The sequence below is a fragment of the Cervus canadensis genome, chromosome 24 (genome assembly GCF_019320065.1).
Source record: "Cervus canadensis isolate Bull #8, Minnesota chromosome 24, ASM1932006v1, whole genome shotgun sequence".
NCBI lineage: Eukaryota > Metazoa > Chordata > Mammalia > Artiodactyla > Cervidae > Cervus > Cervus canadensis.
Genome location: NC_057409.1, coordinates 36,673,262 through 36,691,596, shown reverse-complemented (window position 1 = coordinate 36,691,596; position 18,335 = coordinate 36,673,262). Strand labels below are relative to the sequence as shown.

The window sequence follows — 18,335 nt, the reverse complement described above, 5'->3', positions numbered from 1 at the left end:
CCCTTCTTATTTTCTTGGCTTTCCTAAATCTGGAACTTTGTGGCCTCACTGTTGAAATCTCCAAAGAGAAGTTACAATTAATATGAAATATATCTCTATTATAATATGTAATATATCTCTAAATCCTTGACCATTAATCTATTTTTATTGTCTATTAAGGATCTCACCATGAAGTGTAATGAAGAGGAGAAATCTCTCAGTCCTGAAGCCTTTTCCAAGGTTTCATTGACGAATCTACGCAGGTCTGCCATCCCAGATCTTTCTTCAGATCTTGGCATGAACATTTTTAAGAAGGTGAGTAGAACCACTTAAAAAAAAAAAACAGCTACAAAAAAACAGCAGGGCATGAAATGCTTCTGATTGTGCTGCCGAGGCAGGTGGGTTGAGGAAGGGACCTCAGAGTAGAGGTCCGCTCCCAGCTACAGCACTGACTTGCGGCGTGACCTTGGGCAGCATGACCTTTCACATTCTCTCCCTGTGCAGGAGTGTGTCCCATTTTCCACATTATGTGGGGTTGTTAGGAGCTCAATCCTGCTATGTGTAAAGTGCTTCTAGTAGTGTGGTCATGGAGATAGTTGTGGTAGCAGTGATGGTATCATACATTTGTATAGCTCATCTCATTCTACCAAGCACTTCACGTAAATAATTCTTATATAATCCAATGAGACTTTTATTCTCCACAATTTGCACCTACAAACCTGAGTCTTTTTGCAGTTCCTTAGAGTAATGGAATCATCATAGAACACTCATTCCTGAAGTCATCTCTGTTTTTAAGGCAATAGAAAAACCAAGCTTTGTGATAATGTAGTAAATCCTTATAACTGACCACTAGCTTTACTATGGTTACTTCTCTTTGTGAGTGACAGTGTAGGTTTCCATTCAGCAAACATTTATTGCACATTCACAAGAATCTAGAACACTAAAATTGGGAAATTAAAGGTGAGTCTTTGTGTAAATAAACTGACTTGGGAATTAGTTGATTGGTTCAAATTCCACTCCTACCATTTTCTACCCATGTGATACTGGCCAAATGATACTGGTTTCTTCACTTATAAATGGGTACATAATATACTTACCTCAAAAGGTTATGATAATTGAGATAATGTTGGTAGAGTCTTTATTGGGCCTCATACTTAGCAAGTACTCAATAAATGTTAACTATTATTCTCAACAATAAAAAAGAAAAAGACTGCACCTTAGAAACTTTAGGTAGTTTTAGAAAGGTTGAGTCCAAACTCAAAACTAGGTTTTCTAACTAAATATTTCATGCTCTTATTAATCCACTCTTCACCTCTCTTTTTTATAAGCAAATGGAGCTAATCAAATAGAAAATAATATGTGTAAGATAATGTATGTGTGGTGGCTTATTTTTTTCTTTTGCAAAATGACTAGTTTGTGTCAATGAAGAACACAGAATTACCAACCTCTCTATAAGCTCAGAGTTTGCTATGCAACATTGATAATGCAGTAAAAGACAAATGCTGTAGTTTTTCTAAAAATGTTAATCAGTGGGGGAAAAGAGGTTTTCAGTTCTGATTGCATATGAGAATCTCTGCAGAACTTTTAATAAATCAAGGGCCTGGGCCTGACCCTGGACCTATGAAGTTACAATTGCTGAAGATTAGGCCCAGACATTAATACATTTTAAAAACTTCAAGCAATTCTAAACTCTTAGATATTACTGGATCTTGAATTTCTTTGATTGATAGGAGTCATAGGGTTGTACCAATGCATATTCTGCATCTTCTTTGCCTCTCCTATGAACAGAGGTATGCATCTGAAGTCATTTGGCTGAAACAATGGATCTGTCTTGAAAAATGGAATAGAAAAAGAGTGTTTGGTCTGTGTGATGACTCAGGACTCCTATACACTAACCCAGGGTTTCTCAAGTTTTACCGAGCATCAGAATCACCTGCAGGAATTGTTAAACATTGCTGGCCCTCCCCTTTTGGCTTTCTGATCTAGAAAGATCTGCATTTCTGACAAATTCCCAGGCACTGATGCTAGTCCAGGGACCACACTTGGAGAAACATTCCTCAAGCCCAACCCGGCAGAAAAACCTGGGAAAATATGTTATCTTTTTCTTAATTTCTTTCACTCCTTTGCACATTGTGGAAATTTTTCCCGTCTCTACTGGATGACATTTGGTGACTTTCTGGGTCTCCTTTTCCTGGAACATTTCCCAAATTTTACTCCAACCCTTTGGGAAGCAAATGGTAACCTTGCCTTTGCCCTGTGCCTGACCTTCGTCTCTCATCCCTATAGTTCAAGAGCCGCAAAGAAGACAGAGAGAGGAAAGGTTCCATCCCATTCCACCACACGGGGAAGAGGCGGCCTCGGAGAATGGGAGTGCCGTTCCTGCTGCACGAGGATCACCTGGATGTGTCCCCAACTCGTAGCACATTCTCCTTCGGAAGTTTCTCTGGGCTCGGAGATGACAGACGAGGCATGGAAAAAGGAGGCTGGCAAACCACCATTTTAGGTGACCACAAGGACCTTCGAAAGTAGGGCAGAGCTTCTTTGACCTGTTTAGAAATCTGGATCTAGGGCTCCCAGGGAAATCTGTACCTTTCTTGAACAGTTCAGTAGAGAAATCTGGGCCCAAATACAGCCTCCCCAGGACCCAAATAATGCTGTGTCTTTACAGACAAAGAAATGGAAATAATTGAATTATGCAAGAATCCTGTATAATTAGAGAGCCCTATTTCTGATCATTCTATACAATGATTCTTTAAATTTTATTGAAGTACAGTTTATATATAATATGTTAATTTCTTCTCTATAGCAAAGTGACCCAGTTATATGCATATATGTATTTGTATATATATTTTCATATTCTTTTAGTATTTCATATTCTTTTCACATGATATTGAATAGAGTTCCCTGTGCTGTCCAGTATGACCTTATTGTTTATTCATCCTATATATAAGTTTGCCTCTGCTAATCCCAGAGTCCCATTACTTTCTTCCCCTCCCCTGCCTTCCTCTTGGCAACTGCAAGTCTGATCTCAGTAGTATGTCATTCTAGACATGGAAGCATGGCCTTAGAGGGCTCTGTGCATTAACTTTGTGAATCCAAAGGCAGACTTTTCTTTCACTCAGATATTAAAAAAAGAAGATGTAAAGAAAAGAAAAGGGAAGGGAGGTTTTTTTTTTTTTTTCTTTCTGGATGTCATATTAAGAAGACCAGCTTAAAATCAAGAGATGACAGCTAGCGGGGGCCTAACAGATGGTTTCTGACATTTGGCTTAGATTGGGGCTGACCTTCTCACAAGCAACTTCATCAATCATCTCAACCCTGAATGTTCCCAAGGCAGATTTAATTCCTGCTAGTCAGCTGTGCCTTGCAGACTTCCTAATATCCCCTGACTGTCACTGCCGTCCTTTGGACAGACAAAATCTTGGCAGAACATCTTTCAGAGTTTCTAAACTTCTTGTGGTTCCTGTCCTTCTCAGGGAAATTTACCAGGCGGGGCAGTTCCGACGCGGCCACGGAGATGGAGAGCCTCAGCGCCAGGCACTCCCACTCCCATCACACGCTGGTGAGTGACCTGCCAGACCACTCCAACAGCCACGGGGAAAACACCGGCAAGGAAGGTGGGTCGGAGGCGGCCCCTGCAGGCGGGACTTCAGGTTTCTTTTCCTGTTTCCTGTTTTCTCTCCATGTTCCATTTTCATTGTAATCTGGCTCCATGTGCTTTTTGAAAACTTGCATTTGTGTATTTTATGGCTGGATTATTTGTGAGCCGTCCTTAAAATTTCCTTAGTAGCAAGAGCTATGGCATAGCACACTGTGAACACCATGCCTCTCAGAGGAAAAACAAGGGCAACCCATTCTATATTTGTTTTCACTAGAGCATAGACCTACAGGAAAGACTTCTAGGACATCTGTCACATCCCTCTGAAGGGCTTGTTCATCTTCAGGGGAGGAAAGTCCCTACCTTCTAAGGCCACTGATTCCCTTTCCAGACAGCTGCTATTCTGTGCTTTATGTGGAGCAAACGTATGCCTCTGGATGAAATCCAAGATGGCTTCTTAAACTGTGCTCTTCTTAACCTATGAGTATAAATTTAGTCCCTCTTTTCCCTGGACTGTATTTCAAGTATCTGATGACATCTATTAGTTACCACCACAAATTTATGTTCCATAATTCTTTTTTTTTATTTATTTATTTAAAAATTTTTTTGTTCCATAATTCTTAAGCAGAAGAGAAAGAAGAATCTTGTTTTTTGTTGCCTAAATATATTAAATAAAACCAAATATTTTCACAGCTACAAAGTTGTGGGGAAATATTTCAACCAAACTAGCTTAACTATTGGAGAAGGAAATGGCAACCCACTCCAGTATTCTTGCCTGGACAATCCCATGGACAGAGGAGCCTGGTGGACCCCAGTTCCTTGGGTCACAAAGATTTGGATACAACTGAAGCGACCAAGCACAGCACAGTGTAACTAACCAGTAGGGTCTATCGTCTAACTGCATAAAATGCACCAGTTAGACAAAAAAATTCTATCCTGGGTCTCAAGAAAGCCAGCTAAGAATTCACATTTTCTATAGCCTTCATTGTTCGTTAGATATTATCATACATGACTCAATACCATGGGAGTTGACGATAGCCTTGAGACTCTCCATCAAATATATGCTATAGCTGTGATTGTGGTCATGATTTAAATAGTAGGTTAAGTGTCTAACATGATCTTGTAAGTTCATATGGGGGAAATAAGACATTGCTTTCCTTTTTCTAGTGCGATCTCAGATCTCCACTATTACAGTTGCAACCTTCAATACCACATTGGCATCGTTCAACGTCGGCTACGCAGACTTTTTCAGTGAGCACATGCGGAAGCTCTGCAACCAGGTGCCCATCCCTGAGATGCCACACGAACCCCTGGCATGTGCAAACCTGCCTCGAAGCCTCACAGACTCCTGCATAAACTACAGCTACTTGGAAGACACAGAACATATTGATGGGACCAATAACTTTGTCCACAAGAATGGCATGCTTGATCTTTCTGTACGGAGCAAGAATTTTTCTTACTGAAACTCAAAAGATATTGAATCTTTGGTCCAGTTTTTACAATGTTGGGTAAAATGGACATATAAGTTCTTAGAAATGTTGGGTCTTTAAATGAAAAAGCTACACTTAAAAAAGAAAAAACCTTTTACGAGTGTATCACCCATCTTAGATGCACCTTTTCTTTATTTTGAGAATTACTTTAGATTTGATCTGATATTAGAATATTTTTATAATTGAGAAACATTAGTGAATCCTGAATACACTTAGTAAATATCTGTGTATTTGTATTTGCTAAGTCCCTCATTTTCTAGACAAGTAGTAAAAAATTTTGCTTGTTTTCTTTTGTTACATAGGCAACATGACTATAAACCACCCAAACAGCAAGAGAGAATGAATAGAAGTCCATTAAAACATTTAAATCTTCATTCTCAAGAATGCCTATCTTGATTATAGTTATTAGCAAATGAAAGGGTTGTTATATTTTACAAATATATTTCACACAATTTTTTTTTTATTTCACATTAGGGAACCTGGCTCAGCAAATAATTTAAAATATTAAAATCAATAGAAAGACATAATTTAAACATGCAAATACTTTGCATTTAAAATTGAATGTAAATAACGATGCAATTGCAAATATTCCTCTATTATATGCCTAAGGAAACTTTTGGTCTTCACCGATTATTAGTGGAAAGGATTATTGGCAGAGGATTAAAACACTTTGATTTTAGAAATCAGTTGAACAAGTTTCCATTTGGGCAAATAATTGCTCTCCCATTAATCCATTATGCTTTGTTATCTCCATTAATTGTCTATATTATGGCAATTTTAGAGTCCTTAAATGAGATAACACACTTATACATTTTTAATTCCTTGGGTGATTTGTTGATTAAGCACATATACAAGGTTCCAATGCAGCATAATAAGATCATCTGAAAATTACCCGAATTATTTATACTTACGTGCATAAAACAGCCTAAAGGAAATGCAATAAATGGAATAGCCAGATCTATTTAGGAAGAGGTAATTCAAGTAACTTAATTACTCTCTGGTTACTTTTGTCTTCCCCCAGGTGGTTCTGAAGGCCGTTTATCTTGTCCTTAACCATGACATCAGTTCTCGCATATGTGATGTGGCGCTGAACATTGTTGAATGCTTGCTTCAGCTTGGCGTGGTGCCCTGTGTAGAGAAGAACAGAAAGAAGAGTGAAAACAAGGAAAATGGAACCGTAGAAAAAAGGCCAAGTGAGGGAACTTTCCAATTCAAAGGAGTATCTGGAAGCTCCACCTGTGGCTTTGGGGGCCCTACAGTGAGTGGAGCTGGAGACGGTGGAGGAGATGAAGGAGGAGGTGGTGATGGAGGAGGTGGAGGAGGTGATGGAGGAGGAGGTGGAGGAGGTGGAGGTGGCCCCTATGAGAAGAATGACAAGAACCAAGATAAGGTATGAAGGAACCAGCTTTTGCATACTCATGAAAGGTTATTCCTGATTTCTTTCCATATTTTTGCTTGCCAGCAATTTGTTGGCTCAATAGCCGCTAGTCACTAGTCCATCATAAGCAGTATGCTTATGCATGCAGTATGCATGCATGCTCAGTCACTAAAGTCATGTCCAGCTCTTTGCAACCTTATAGACTGTAGCCCACCAGGCTCCTCCGTCCATGGGATTCTCCAGACAAGAATACTGGTGTGGGGTGCCATGCCCTCTTCCTGGGGATCTCCCAGATCCAGGAATTGAACTCCCATCTCCTGCATCTCCAGCACTGCAAGCAGGTTCTTTACTGCTGAGCCACCTGAAAGCCTCTAATAAGCAGAATAATTCTTCTGAAGAACATTAAGTTCTTTCTCTTGATTTAAGGAGCACATTTTTAGGTAGCCTGCTTCAGTCACAGGTAAAGAGAAAAACAGGGGGTATTTTTCTTTAGTAAGTTGATTTCTTGGCATTAGTTTAGAAGACTAGCCTTTGTCCTCTTACATCGCAGCGTGTCACACCCAGGTGTCTATCGTTTTCATTATTGTTTCTGAATTTAATTTCCTTTGACTTGACAACACCTGATTTATGATTTCAGCACTTAGCATCAGTAATTAGTTTTCTAATTTGAATTTTAAATAAGAATTACTGCAGCTATATTCACATAATTTATGCTGATTTCAATTTGAGATCTTAGTTGGAAAATAGAAATTGAAATCAAAAAAAGAGATTTGAATCTCTAACAGGTGACAATCTACACATCAGGCCAAGTGTTTACAAGTATGAATGATTTCACGGTGCAGAGTTCTACCACCTACATATTATCTTAAATATAAATTGTTGTTTTTTGCAGGGCATCAGGTTTTTACATCTGAAGGTGTGCAGCGTACCTTCCTCTTTTTTTTCCCCTTCCTCTCTTTCTAGTCCTACCTCATGCCTGTTTAATTTGCATTTATCATGTTTCTTTCCTCATTTTTCCCAATATTTGTGGACTCTCATCCAATAATTCCTGCCGCAATATTCTTAGGTTCCCGAACCTAACTTTTCCTTTAGGATTTCTTCTACTGCCTCACGCATATTTATATGTCTTCCAATTCTAATAGAATCTTCTGGTACTTGATGTTTCCAACTTTTACATTCCAAAACATCACTGAGGACAATTCAAGGGTCCTCAGATCTCATTGTAGATGAAAATTATCAAAGTGATGATATTAATCACAAGGGATTTGAACTTGGATCCTAAGATCTAAGGGATTTTTCAGTCAAAAGTTATGTAGGAATTAGGAAACAAATACAAAGTATAAGGACCACATTTATAAACACAGCAAATAGTAAGATTCTTAATTTAAAATTGTTTTACCTGTCAATCTAGGTGGCAACTCAAAGAGACAATAGATAGAACTATGTCATTGTGTCACAAGATTCAAGGGAAAATAGGAAAAATAAAAGTTGTCAAATTTTGATAAGCTCTTATCAGTAAAACTTACATATTTTCTAAATTGATGAGGCTTTGTTATGTTTGGGGCTTCCCAGGTGGTGCTAGTGGTGAAGAACTGGCCTGCCAATGCAGGAGACATGAGATATAGGTTCCATCCCTTGTTATGTTTATTGAGGATTTATGAAGTTTATTATTAGTATTTTGTTTCTGTTTGGGTTTTGTTTTAGTTCTAAAATTACACCGAACTAGTATTCACATCTAATTTTTTATTAAAGAGCTACAAATGTCTTGCCTATCTAGATATTATATATAATCTAGATATTATTAATCTATTATATTATATAAATATAAATCTATTCTATGTAATGTAGATATTATATGTAATATATAGATATTATAAACACTAGAAACTTGATAATATAGATGTTACTTTGACCAGTTAGTTTTGATTAGGATGGGATCTTACGAAGTCAGATTATGTGTTCTCCAAAACAACCACAAAAGATGCAAATGTTCTATAATTAGTCCTGCAAAATAATATTCTTTGTAATGCAGAGAATTTATAAAATTGTACCTGAACATAGGTCAAGCGCATTGCACTTGTGATTCACACAGGTCTGCACTGCCTCCAACCCATCTGTTATTTTCAGTGGAATTGGGAGTTTATCTAATTTTGTAACCTAGTAATACCAGAAGCATGGGGGAATTGATTAATTCAGAAAAGAAGATCTGATTTCTATTTCTATATTTGCCGCAAACGAGTACTGAGAACTTGAAATGTTATTTAATATGTGTCCTGATTTCTGCCTATAACATGCTACATCTTTCTGAATGTCTCCTTCTGGAGGAGCTGAAATCCCAAGGACATCTGAAGATCCGAAGAAATACAAATAGATATTTGTATTTTTTACGAAAAGCTTTGGGAGCTAGGAATTTTTTTAAAGGAATATTTAATGGTTTTTGAATGTTCATAAGTCAGTCTTCCAAATCAGCTCTTTCCCAGGGTGACCTTTTCTGAGGCACGACTGCCTCTGGCCACACAGGCTGTGTACTCCACAAGAGCTCTCTGCTAAGGAGGCCAGGCAGGACTGAAATCAGGGCCAGTCAAGCCTGCTTCTACTAAGAGGCACCTTTTAGTAGAAGGTGCCTACTACTCACTTCTTCTAATTCATCCTCCCAGAACAGTGCCTTTTCTAATTTGCACAAAGTTGCCCAAAAGGATAGCAGTGCCTCACACCTAGAAATGGGCTTCCCTGGTAGCTCAGCTTGTAAAGAATCCACCTGCAGTGAGGGAGACCCGGATTCGATCCCTGGGTTGGGAAGATCCCCTGGAGGGAGGGCATGGCAACCTACCCCAGTATTCTTGCCTGGAGAATCCCTTGGACAGAGAAGCCTGGTGGGCTATAGTCCACGGAGTTGCAAAGAGTTGGACACAACTAAGTGACTAGGCACAGCACACCTAGAAATAATCATTAACACTGGTTTTGCTATTATTATGCACCTTACTTATTTTGCCTCACAAACTCTGTGAGACGGGTATTTTATGATTCCCCTTTCGTGAGGCATAGGGTGTTAAGTAGCTTGCCCAAGGTTATGGAGCTAAGATTTTAATTTAAACTTAAAACATTTCTGAATTGGTATAGGAAAGTGAAAGTATTAGTCAGCTCAGTCATGTCAGACTTTTTGTGACCCCATGGACTATAGCCCGCCAGGCTCCTCTGTCCATGGGATTCTCTAGCCAAGAATAATGAAGTGGGTTGCTATTCCCTTTTCCTGGGGATCTTCCTGACCCAGGGAGTGAACCTGAGTCACCTGCATTGACAGGTGACTTTACCCTCTGAACCACCAGGGAAGCCACTGGTGGAATATATGTACCTATAAATAAATAAATATATGTGTGTTCTATGTCTGTGTATATATATGTATGTTTGAGTCTTCCATTTGCAAGCATCTGAGCTGCAGAGTTCCCAAGAAACAGACTCGGACAAAGAGATGTGTGCAGGAGGTTTGTTGGGATGTCCACTTGGGATCGACATCTGTGAAATGTAAAAAAAGTGGGATGGAGCCAAGAGAGAAGCTGAATTGCAATGTAGTTGTAACACAGGCTTCAGCCCCTTACACAGGGGACCCCAGAGTTGGGATGGTTCTTCAAAGTAACCCCTGGGTAAAGTAAGGGAGCCCACCTTATTCCATGACCTCCCTCCTAACCCTCTTTATGCCCTTGGCCGGTCATTGGAGGCGGACTGCTTCCAGGAGGAGAGCATAACGTGGGTCAAGGCAGATCTCTTTAGCTAAGGGCAATGCCTGAAGAGGAGCTCACCTGAGAGTTATCAGCCATCAGTACTTCCAGCCTTGATTCGTGGCAGGAGAAGGGGACGACAGAGGGTGAGATGGTTGGATGGCATCACCGACTCAATGGACATGAGTTTGGGTAAACTCCAGGAGTTGTTGATGGACAGGGAGGCCTGGCGTGCTGCGGTTCATGGGGTGGGAAAGAGTCGGACACGACTGAGCGACTGAATGGAACTGAATACTTCCAGCAGCTCAGAGAATGACTGTTCAGTTCTGAAGGGGGGCGTTTCTGGGCGTCACAGCCACTACCTGAGCCTTTGGTTAGAAAAAAAAATGACCCAGTTACATAACATTAGGGGAGCAGAGAGAGTGTCTCATCACATAATGAACAGCACATGATGTCTAGATAACTCTCATACCTGACACACCCTCCCTGCTTTTGAGTGTTCTATGTGGATGGCCCCAAAGTTTATGTATCAACCTGAGCATATGACTGTGGAAAAGCCCTTCACAATTTACAGATCAAGCCTTATTCATTATTTTATATTTGGCACAGTAAACTGATGAAGTAGGAAGGGAAGCTATTAAGATCCTCAATTCACAGGTGGGAAAACTAAAACACAAAGAGATTCGTTCATTTATCTAACGTCATGTGCAATTAAGGAGCAGGAGCTGGACTCTCAGGTGGCTGTGCTGACAGCAGAGAGTCACTAGAAGGACCGAGGAAGGTTGAAGCTTCCTGAAGGTTATGGTGCAGATCTGCATCATTCCTTAGCAACAGCTTCCTTATGCTTCTTTGGAAACAATTCAAGGGTTTTCTGGAAGCTATGTTCTCCACTTAAAGCAAGGATTATATGAGTCAAAAGAGAGGATAATAACAGTCCCCTATAAATAGGGGACTTCCTATTTAACCTCAAATGAAGAACCCATGCTGAATATTTACAAAAAATTTTTTTATTTTCCCTTTGTTTATACATGAGTATTATAATACAGCAAAAGCAAAAAAAATTAGAAAAATCCTTCAAAAATGCCAGAAATTCCACATGATTTCAAAGTTTCAGACTTTAAGCAGTTCCAGAAATTTAGCAAAAATCCTTGCCTAGTGATACTATCGGAACACTGCTGGTAAAGGTACCTTCTGGAAAAAGCTGTTTGCCTTTATCATTGATAGTCCACACTGTCCTTCTCTAGACAGTCATTCTGATCACCTGTCAAGCGTTATGAAAGCACGTCTTCTACTGAAGAGGTCTACATCCATATCCTGTATCACTAGAGGGTATTCAAAATGCATAAATATTTTTCTTTCTTATAAATCACATTCTAGATTTTCTAAAAGTTAGCCTCCCTGTTGAGCCCTTGACAATTCTATTTCCCAAACTTCAGGGGCTCACTATAAAACATATACTTGGTTTAATAATAAAATAGAGTTTCAGTAGCAAAAGAAACTAAGTAACTAAATAAACAGAATCCTCTTTCTCTCTCATTCTGGGTGCTAGGATGAAAGTACACCTGTAAGCAACCATAGGCTTGCTCTAACCATGCTCATCAAAATCGTGAAATCCCTGGGATGTGCCTATGGTTGTGGAGAAGGACATCGAGGGCTCTCTGGAGATCGTCTGAGACACCAGGTATTCCGGGAGAATGTAAGAGAATTAAAGTAGATTCCATTTCCTCTTCGTCTTCCCTCCTTTCAAATTAGGAATGAGTCCTTTGACAATGAGGGTCAGTGTTCCTTGAAAAAAGAGTTTGTTTTGTGAGGGTAATTAATGCTGTCATAAGGTGGGAGAATTCCCATAAGATAATCTCAAAACATCTAAAACCCAGGCTTAGGAAAGTTTAATTGGGAAAATAACTTCTGCCTCCTGCCTAGGGCAGGCCAGCTCCCAGTTGGTAAAAGGATGTATAATTGGAACATGTGAATTATAGTTTGAAAGAACATTGCAAAAATGAATATATTTAGCAAACTTCTGATAGTCTGTGACAAATGACTTTTTAATCACCTGCCTGGGTATTATGGAAGCATATTTTGTATTAGAAAAAGGGATCCACCTTTCAGATGGAGTTTGTTGTTTTTAGATATGGAAAATGGCCCTTATTGGGACAAAACAGGACTACAAAAGTAACCATTTTCTGGCTGCTTGGTTTGACAATGAACCTTGGCTGCTAAATATTGGGTTGGCCAGAAATTTCCTTCAGATTTTTTCATAACACCTTAAGGAAAATTCAGATGAACTTTTTTGGCCAACCCAATATTTATGATCACATCCCTTTGAACTGTGTGAAACTTGAAACTCTGCCCTGAGGTTTGCAAAAAATAATTCTTGTAATGGAACATGGAAATATAACTCTAGCTCATTTTCACTTGCCTCTGCTGATGACTACTTTTCCCTTCAGACTTGGGCAATAACCCACCTCTACAACAAGTTCAAGCTGGAAGAGTTGCCTCATACATATTTGGAATTGAAATAATAAGAAAATCAGTTCAGTTCAGTTCAGTCGCTCAGTCATGTCCGACTCTTTGCGACCCCATGAATCGCAGCATGACAAATAAGAGTTTGATGCAAATTTGAGTCTAGGAAACCCTTTGGCATATCTTAGCAGAGTTTTAGGGTCATGTCAAAATCTAATGCCAGCCATTTTTCTTTGGTATTAGGTTTTGTCATGAAATATTCACACAGTTTCAGCATGCTGGCTTTCTTTTTTAATCGGTCATCTACCTACCTACCCATTTATATATTATTCTCTTTTTTTTCTATTCTATTGTGTCATATTAGTTTATTATTTGTATGTCGGGGGGGGGTTATTCATAATAATTACTTTCTCTAAATTCTGAAACTTGAAAACTTTGACCAAGATCTAGATTTTGGGGCCCCAAATTTTAAGAAATCAAAATGATAAATAATAATGCAGTAGAAGCTGACATTTGCCCCCATCATTGCATATATGTTTATGATTTTGGGTCTTTGATTTTTATTCTATCAGTATGAATAAATGCCCTCAAGGCTAAAATTGCATCACATCTCATGCAGAAAACTAATTCTATGAAATGAAATACCAAAATAAAAAAAGAAGCGTCATGCTGTAGCTGGAGTTATAAACTGGTTCTGATATCAGGAACTGTCTTTCTACATGTGGAGAAGGTTAGGGCTAGTTGGATCAGAAGCCACTTGTGAGATTATTGTTACTGCTTAGTCACCATGTTTTCTTCTCTCAAGAGTACTGAGTGTTTCCTATCAGGATATCCAGTTTTCTACTTGCCTTCTAAACTTTGTTGACTTATATGGCAGTACCTCCATTTTCTTGTAGCCCAGTTTTATACTCATTATTGGGATTATATTTACTTATCCATGCTTAGTAAACACATAGTCCATGAGATAGAAATTTGAGAAATCTCCCCTGGGAATGTCTAATTCAAGAAGCTAAATATTTCCAGATTTACCTGGCATTGGATTTTCAGAAGTTACTTAGCTTTAAATGCATAAGAATATTTCTTACCTCTACCAGATCAAGTCCACTATACTTTTATTTTTTTAATAAACCAATTATTATCACAATGGTATTCATCAAAGTGCCTAGTAATTCCAGGATGTTTCTTAGAATAGTTTAATCATTAGCTTGTAGTCCCAAATTATTGAAAGGGAATTCACTCTTTATATCTCTTGGAGAAGTTTAGAATATTCATTCAGAATCAAAATACTTACAGTTTGATATTCTGATTCTTTCTGAGACTTTCAGTTGAATTCATTCAGACATTGTAATGGCCTCTAAAGAAGAGATTTGAAACTATGCCTTTTTTGGTGTATTTTATAGAGAAGTACTTTAAAACTTCATTTTATAGCAAACAGCATTAATTTTATAAGAAAAAAAAATTGCTTGAGATCTAGAAATGAGTAGCCTCTCTAGAATTCAGTTCAGTTCAGTTGCCCAGTCATGTCTAACTCTTTGAGACTCCATGGACTGCAGCATGCCAGGCTTCCCTCTCCATCACCAACTCCCAGAACTTGCTCAAACTCATGTCCATTGAGTCAGTGATGCCATCCAACCATGTCATCCTTTTTTGTCCCCTTCTCCTCCTGCCTTCAATCTTTCCCAGCATCAGGGTCTTTTCCAATGAGTCAGTTCTTCCCATCAGGTGGCCAAAGTATTGGAGCTTCAGCATCAGTCCTTTCAATGAATATTCAGGACTGATTTCCTTTAGGATTGACTGGTTTGATCAACCAGTAGCCTCTGGAATAAAAACACCCAATTTCTCGACCTAGTAAAGGAAAAATGAAAGGAAAAAAAAAAATCCTCCTGACTTTGTGATATAGATGGCAAGGTCACAACAAGAAGCCATTGCTAATTACAAGTTTCAACCTTTTATAATCTTTCCTTTCCAGAGTTCTAAGAACTTTTCTCTGGGCCTTGATTTGTCAAAATGGTGATGTAACTTAAATTATCCTCTGACCCACCATTAAGGACCCAATTCTCACAAATTGCTGTCCTTGCTTCTGCCTGGTTGTCCAAATTCTCCATTAAGGTTATCCTCACTAAGCCAACTGTTTTTTCTTGATTGTAGATTTTCTCCCTCAACTCAGTTCAGTTCAGTTCAGTTGATCAGTTGTGTCCACCTCTTTGTGACCCCATGGACGACAGCATGACAGGCCTCCCTCTCCATCACCAACTCCCGGAGTTTACTTAAACTCATGTCCACTGAGTCAGTGATGCCATCCAACCATCTCATCCTCTGTCATCCCCTTCTTCTCCTGCCTTCAATCTTTCCCAGCATCAGGGTCTTTTCAAATGAGTCAGTTCTTCACATCAGGTGGTATTGGAGTTTCAGTTTCAGCATCAGTCCTTCCAATGAATATTCAGGACTGATTTCCTTTAGGATGGACTGGTTCGATCTCCTTGCTGTCCAAGGGAATCTCAAGAGTCTCCTCCAATACCACAGTTCAAAAGCATCAATTCTTCGGCACTCAGCTTTCTCTATAGTCCAACTCTCACATCCATATGTGACTATTGGAAAAACCATAGCTTTGACTAGATGGACCTTTGTTGGCAAAGTAATGTCTCTTTTTTTTAATATGCTGTCTAGGTTGGTCATAGCTTTTCTTCCAAGGAGCAAGTGTCTTTTAATTTCATGGTTGCAGTCACCATCTGCAGTGATTTTGGAGCCCCCCAAAATAAAGTCAGCTGCTGTTTCCACTGTTTCCCCATCCATTTGCCATGAACTGATGGGACCGGATGACATGATCTTAGTTTTCCGAATGTTGAGTTTTAAGACAACTTTTTCACTCTTCTTTTTCACTTTCATCAAGCGGGTCTTTAGTTCTTCTTTGTTTTCTGGCATAAGGGTAACATCATTTGCATATCTGAGGTTATTGATATTTCTTCCAGCAATGTTAACTCCAGCTTGTGCTTCATTCAGCCCAGCATTTCTCTTGATGTACTCTGCGTATAAGTTAAATAAGCAGGGTGCCAATATGCAGCTCTGATGTACTCCTTTCCCTATTTGGAACCAGTCTGTTCTATGTCCAGTTCTAACTGTTGCTTCCTGACCTGCATACAGATTTCTCAGGAGGCAGGTCAGGTGGTCTGGTATTCCCATCTCTTTCAGAATTTTCCACAGTTTCATTTCACAGTATCATTTTCCCATTTCTTTCCATTGGTAAGGACATTCTTTTTTAAGATGATCTTGCCTTATACAAGATATCAACTAATCTGTTATGTCATTCCACTTCCTTTTGGTAATTGGTGGTATCTAAATACATTTTCTCCAACAGTCACTATCTAAATTAGTCATGAGGCTACTATCAATATATTATGAGAAGTATAACCACTCTGAGGAGGCAAGACCCTGGCTTCTGATTTTGGCTCTGCTGTGAAACTTGGTGCATTAGCTTGGACAAAGTCCTTGATTTCTTTGAGTCACAGTTTCCTCCACTGTAACACAGGGAAACTCTTCAAGTCATAGAGAAGTGTGAAAGTCAAATGCTATGCATTTACAATCCATATTTTAAACAGCAAAGCACTGCACAAATGTGATTTTTCTCTCAAAGGTAGGAGGGGACTCGGGGGCCCCCCGAGGGTCCCAGATAGCATTGGTGTGTCCTGTCTGTGACCTTCTCCAGCCAATGATTGTGACTTTGTTTGTTCTGATGGTGCGAATTACTCCCTTTTCCTTTGCTAGATGACAAAATTGTTTGCTGGATCATAAGAAATACATTTTTGTGTAGCAGGGCCTAAGGCACGGTCAATTGGTTTTCGTATCCTTAAGGCCAACTTCTATTTAAATACCAAACTTCCATATTCAAAAGCAGACACAGAAATAAACAAACTAAGCTTGCTTTATTTTATGTCTCTTTCATGTCTCAAGGGTCTTTCCCTCCTGACCGTATAAGAGAACTCTGGATAAACACTTCCTAGAGCCCCCTCATGCCATCTGTTGTTTTAAGTCACTTCAGTCATGTCTGACTCTTTATGACCATTTGGGCTGTAGCCCACCAGCCTCCTCTGCCCATGGGATTCTCCAGGCAAACATACTAGAGTGGGTTGCCATGCCCTCTTCTGGACCCAGGGATCGAACCTGTGTCTCTGTGTGTCCTGCATTGGCAGGCAAACTCTGTACCACAAGTGCCACTTGGGAAGCCTCATGGCCTCTATTAAATTGATTTAAATTCAAAATAGCTGAGTGTGGGGGAGGTTGGCTTCTTCTCCCTGTGTAAAGCCTCTGAAGTTTCTAATCCTTGATTACCAATCCTATCACCTACATCAATTTTACACTTTTTTTCATTGATATCTTAAAATCTTGATCTTGGCAAAAATACTGAGCTATTCCTGGGGCAGCATTAGCCTTTAGTTTGGGGTTTTTCCTGAGAAGAAGCCCTTCTCAAAGTCATCTCCCCAGCCTGTCTCTGCTCGTCTCAGTCTCAGATGCGAGGGGCTGGCAGAGCTGGCAAATTACCATCCAGGAGGGGTGCATGGGGACCTTTGCCTTCTGAAGGCTTCTGTCTGAGACCAGTTGGTATCCCCAGTGTAAGCTGGTACCTGTGACTTCTTCACTTTTCTTCCTTCCTTGCAGGCCCAAAACTGCCTCACTAAGTTATACAAGCTAGATAAGATGCAGTTCCGACAAACCATGAGGGATTATGTGAACAAGGACTCTCTCAATAACGTAGTGGACTTCTTGCATGCTTTGCTAGGATTTTGTATGGAGCCGGTCACTGACAGTAAGTAAAGCTGGGCCGAGTTCTAGGAGAAATCGCTGCCAGGTGAAGCAGGTAGTGTTTCTGAGACGCCCTAAATCTGTGGTAATAGAATGGAGAGGAAAAGATATATGTTCTGTGTGTGTGTGTGCATGCATGTGTGAGTCCTGTGTGTAATAAAATATAAATGCGAGAAGCTTGCCCATCATCTCTGATGATACATTTTGGAGGCTTTTTGAGGACAGCTTAGCTCTCAGCAAATGGGAATTCAACTCGGTATAGCCATGACATCTCACCTGTAGAGCCACCATCCTCACACGATGCTCACAGCACGCCTCTGTCTCAGAAGACTTTGTTGTATGACTGCTGAGGCAAGGATCAAGGAACAAAAGAATATTTTCATTAGTTCAACAAAAGGAAGCGAGCACTTTTTATGTGCCCGGTGATTTTTTCACAACATAAAATAGGAAAGAGAAAAAATGACTGTAGTAAACATAGTAGTAATGTAACTTCGATATACACGTACGCTGAATTAAAAACAAACAAACAAACAAAAAATGGACGAAGGGATCTACAGATAGGCCCATAAACTATAGCTTTATGGCTTTAAGAAAACTCCATCATGGAGCCCTATATTACACGGATAGACCAATGAACTTACAAATGGCATCCACAATAAATGAACACTTTCAATACCACTTGAATACAAATGCAGTAATGAATGAAATGAAGGTGATGCATGAAGCCTGAGTTGAGTAAAATACACATTTTAATTTAAAGCCTTGGAAGAAACATCTTTTTAGTACAGGTTTTTATGATTTATATAGTATTAATGTGATAGTGGTTGATTAGATTACAATGGAGCTGTGTTTGATGGATTTAGAAAGTTTTTCTGTTTGTACCCCAGGCTTTATTGTTTGGTTTTCACATTAAA

General features: G+C 39.4%; 1 protein-coding gene across 15 annotated transcripts in view; it reads left to right on the top strand.

The window, feature by feature from the left end:
• The window catches only part of UNC80 (unc-80 homolog, NALCN channel complex subunit), a 222,378-nt gene that overhangs the window by 38,747 nt on the left and 165,296 nt on the right, over positions 1–18,335 (top strand). For 9 of the 15 annotated variants that reach the window (XM_043445611.1, XM_043445610.1, XM_043445615.1 and 6 more), the window contains exons 9-15: positions 160–294; positions 2,266–2,482; positions 3,456–3,632; positions 4,745–5,013; positions 6,089–6,457; positions 11,711–11,857; positions 17,278–17,425. In XM_043445611.1, coding sequence (XP_043301546.1) covers positions 160–294; positions 2,266–2,482; positions 3,456–3,632; positions 4,745–5,013; positions 6,089–6,457; positions 11,711–11,857; positions 17,278–17,425 — 1,462 coding nt within the window. The remainder of the gene's footprint in view (positions 1–159; positions 295–2,265; positions 2,483–3,455; positions 3,633–4,744; positions 5,014–6,088; positions 6,458–11,710; positions 11,858–17,277; positions 17,426–18,335) is intronic. The other 6 variants (XM_043445618.1, XM_043445614.1, XM_043445617.1 and 3 more) reach the window with 3 other exon arrangements.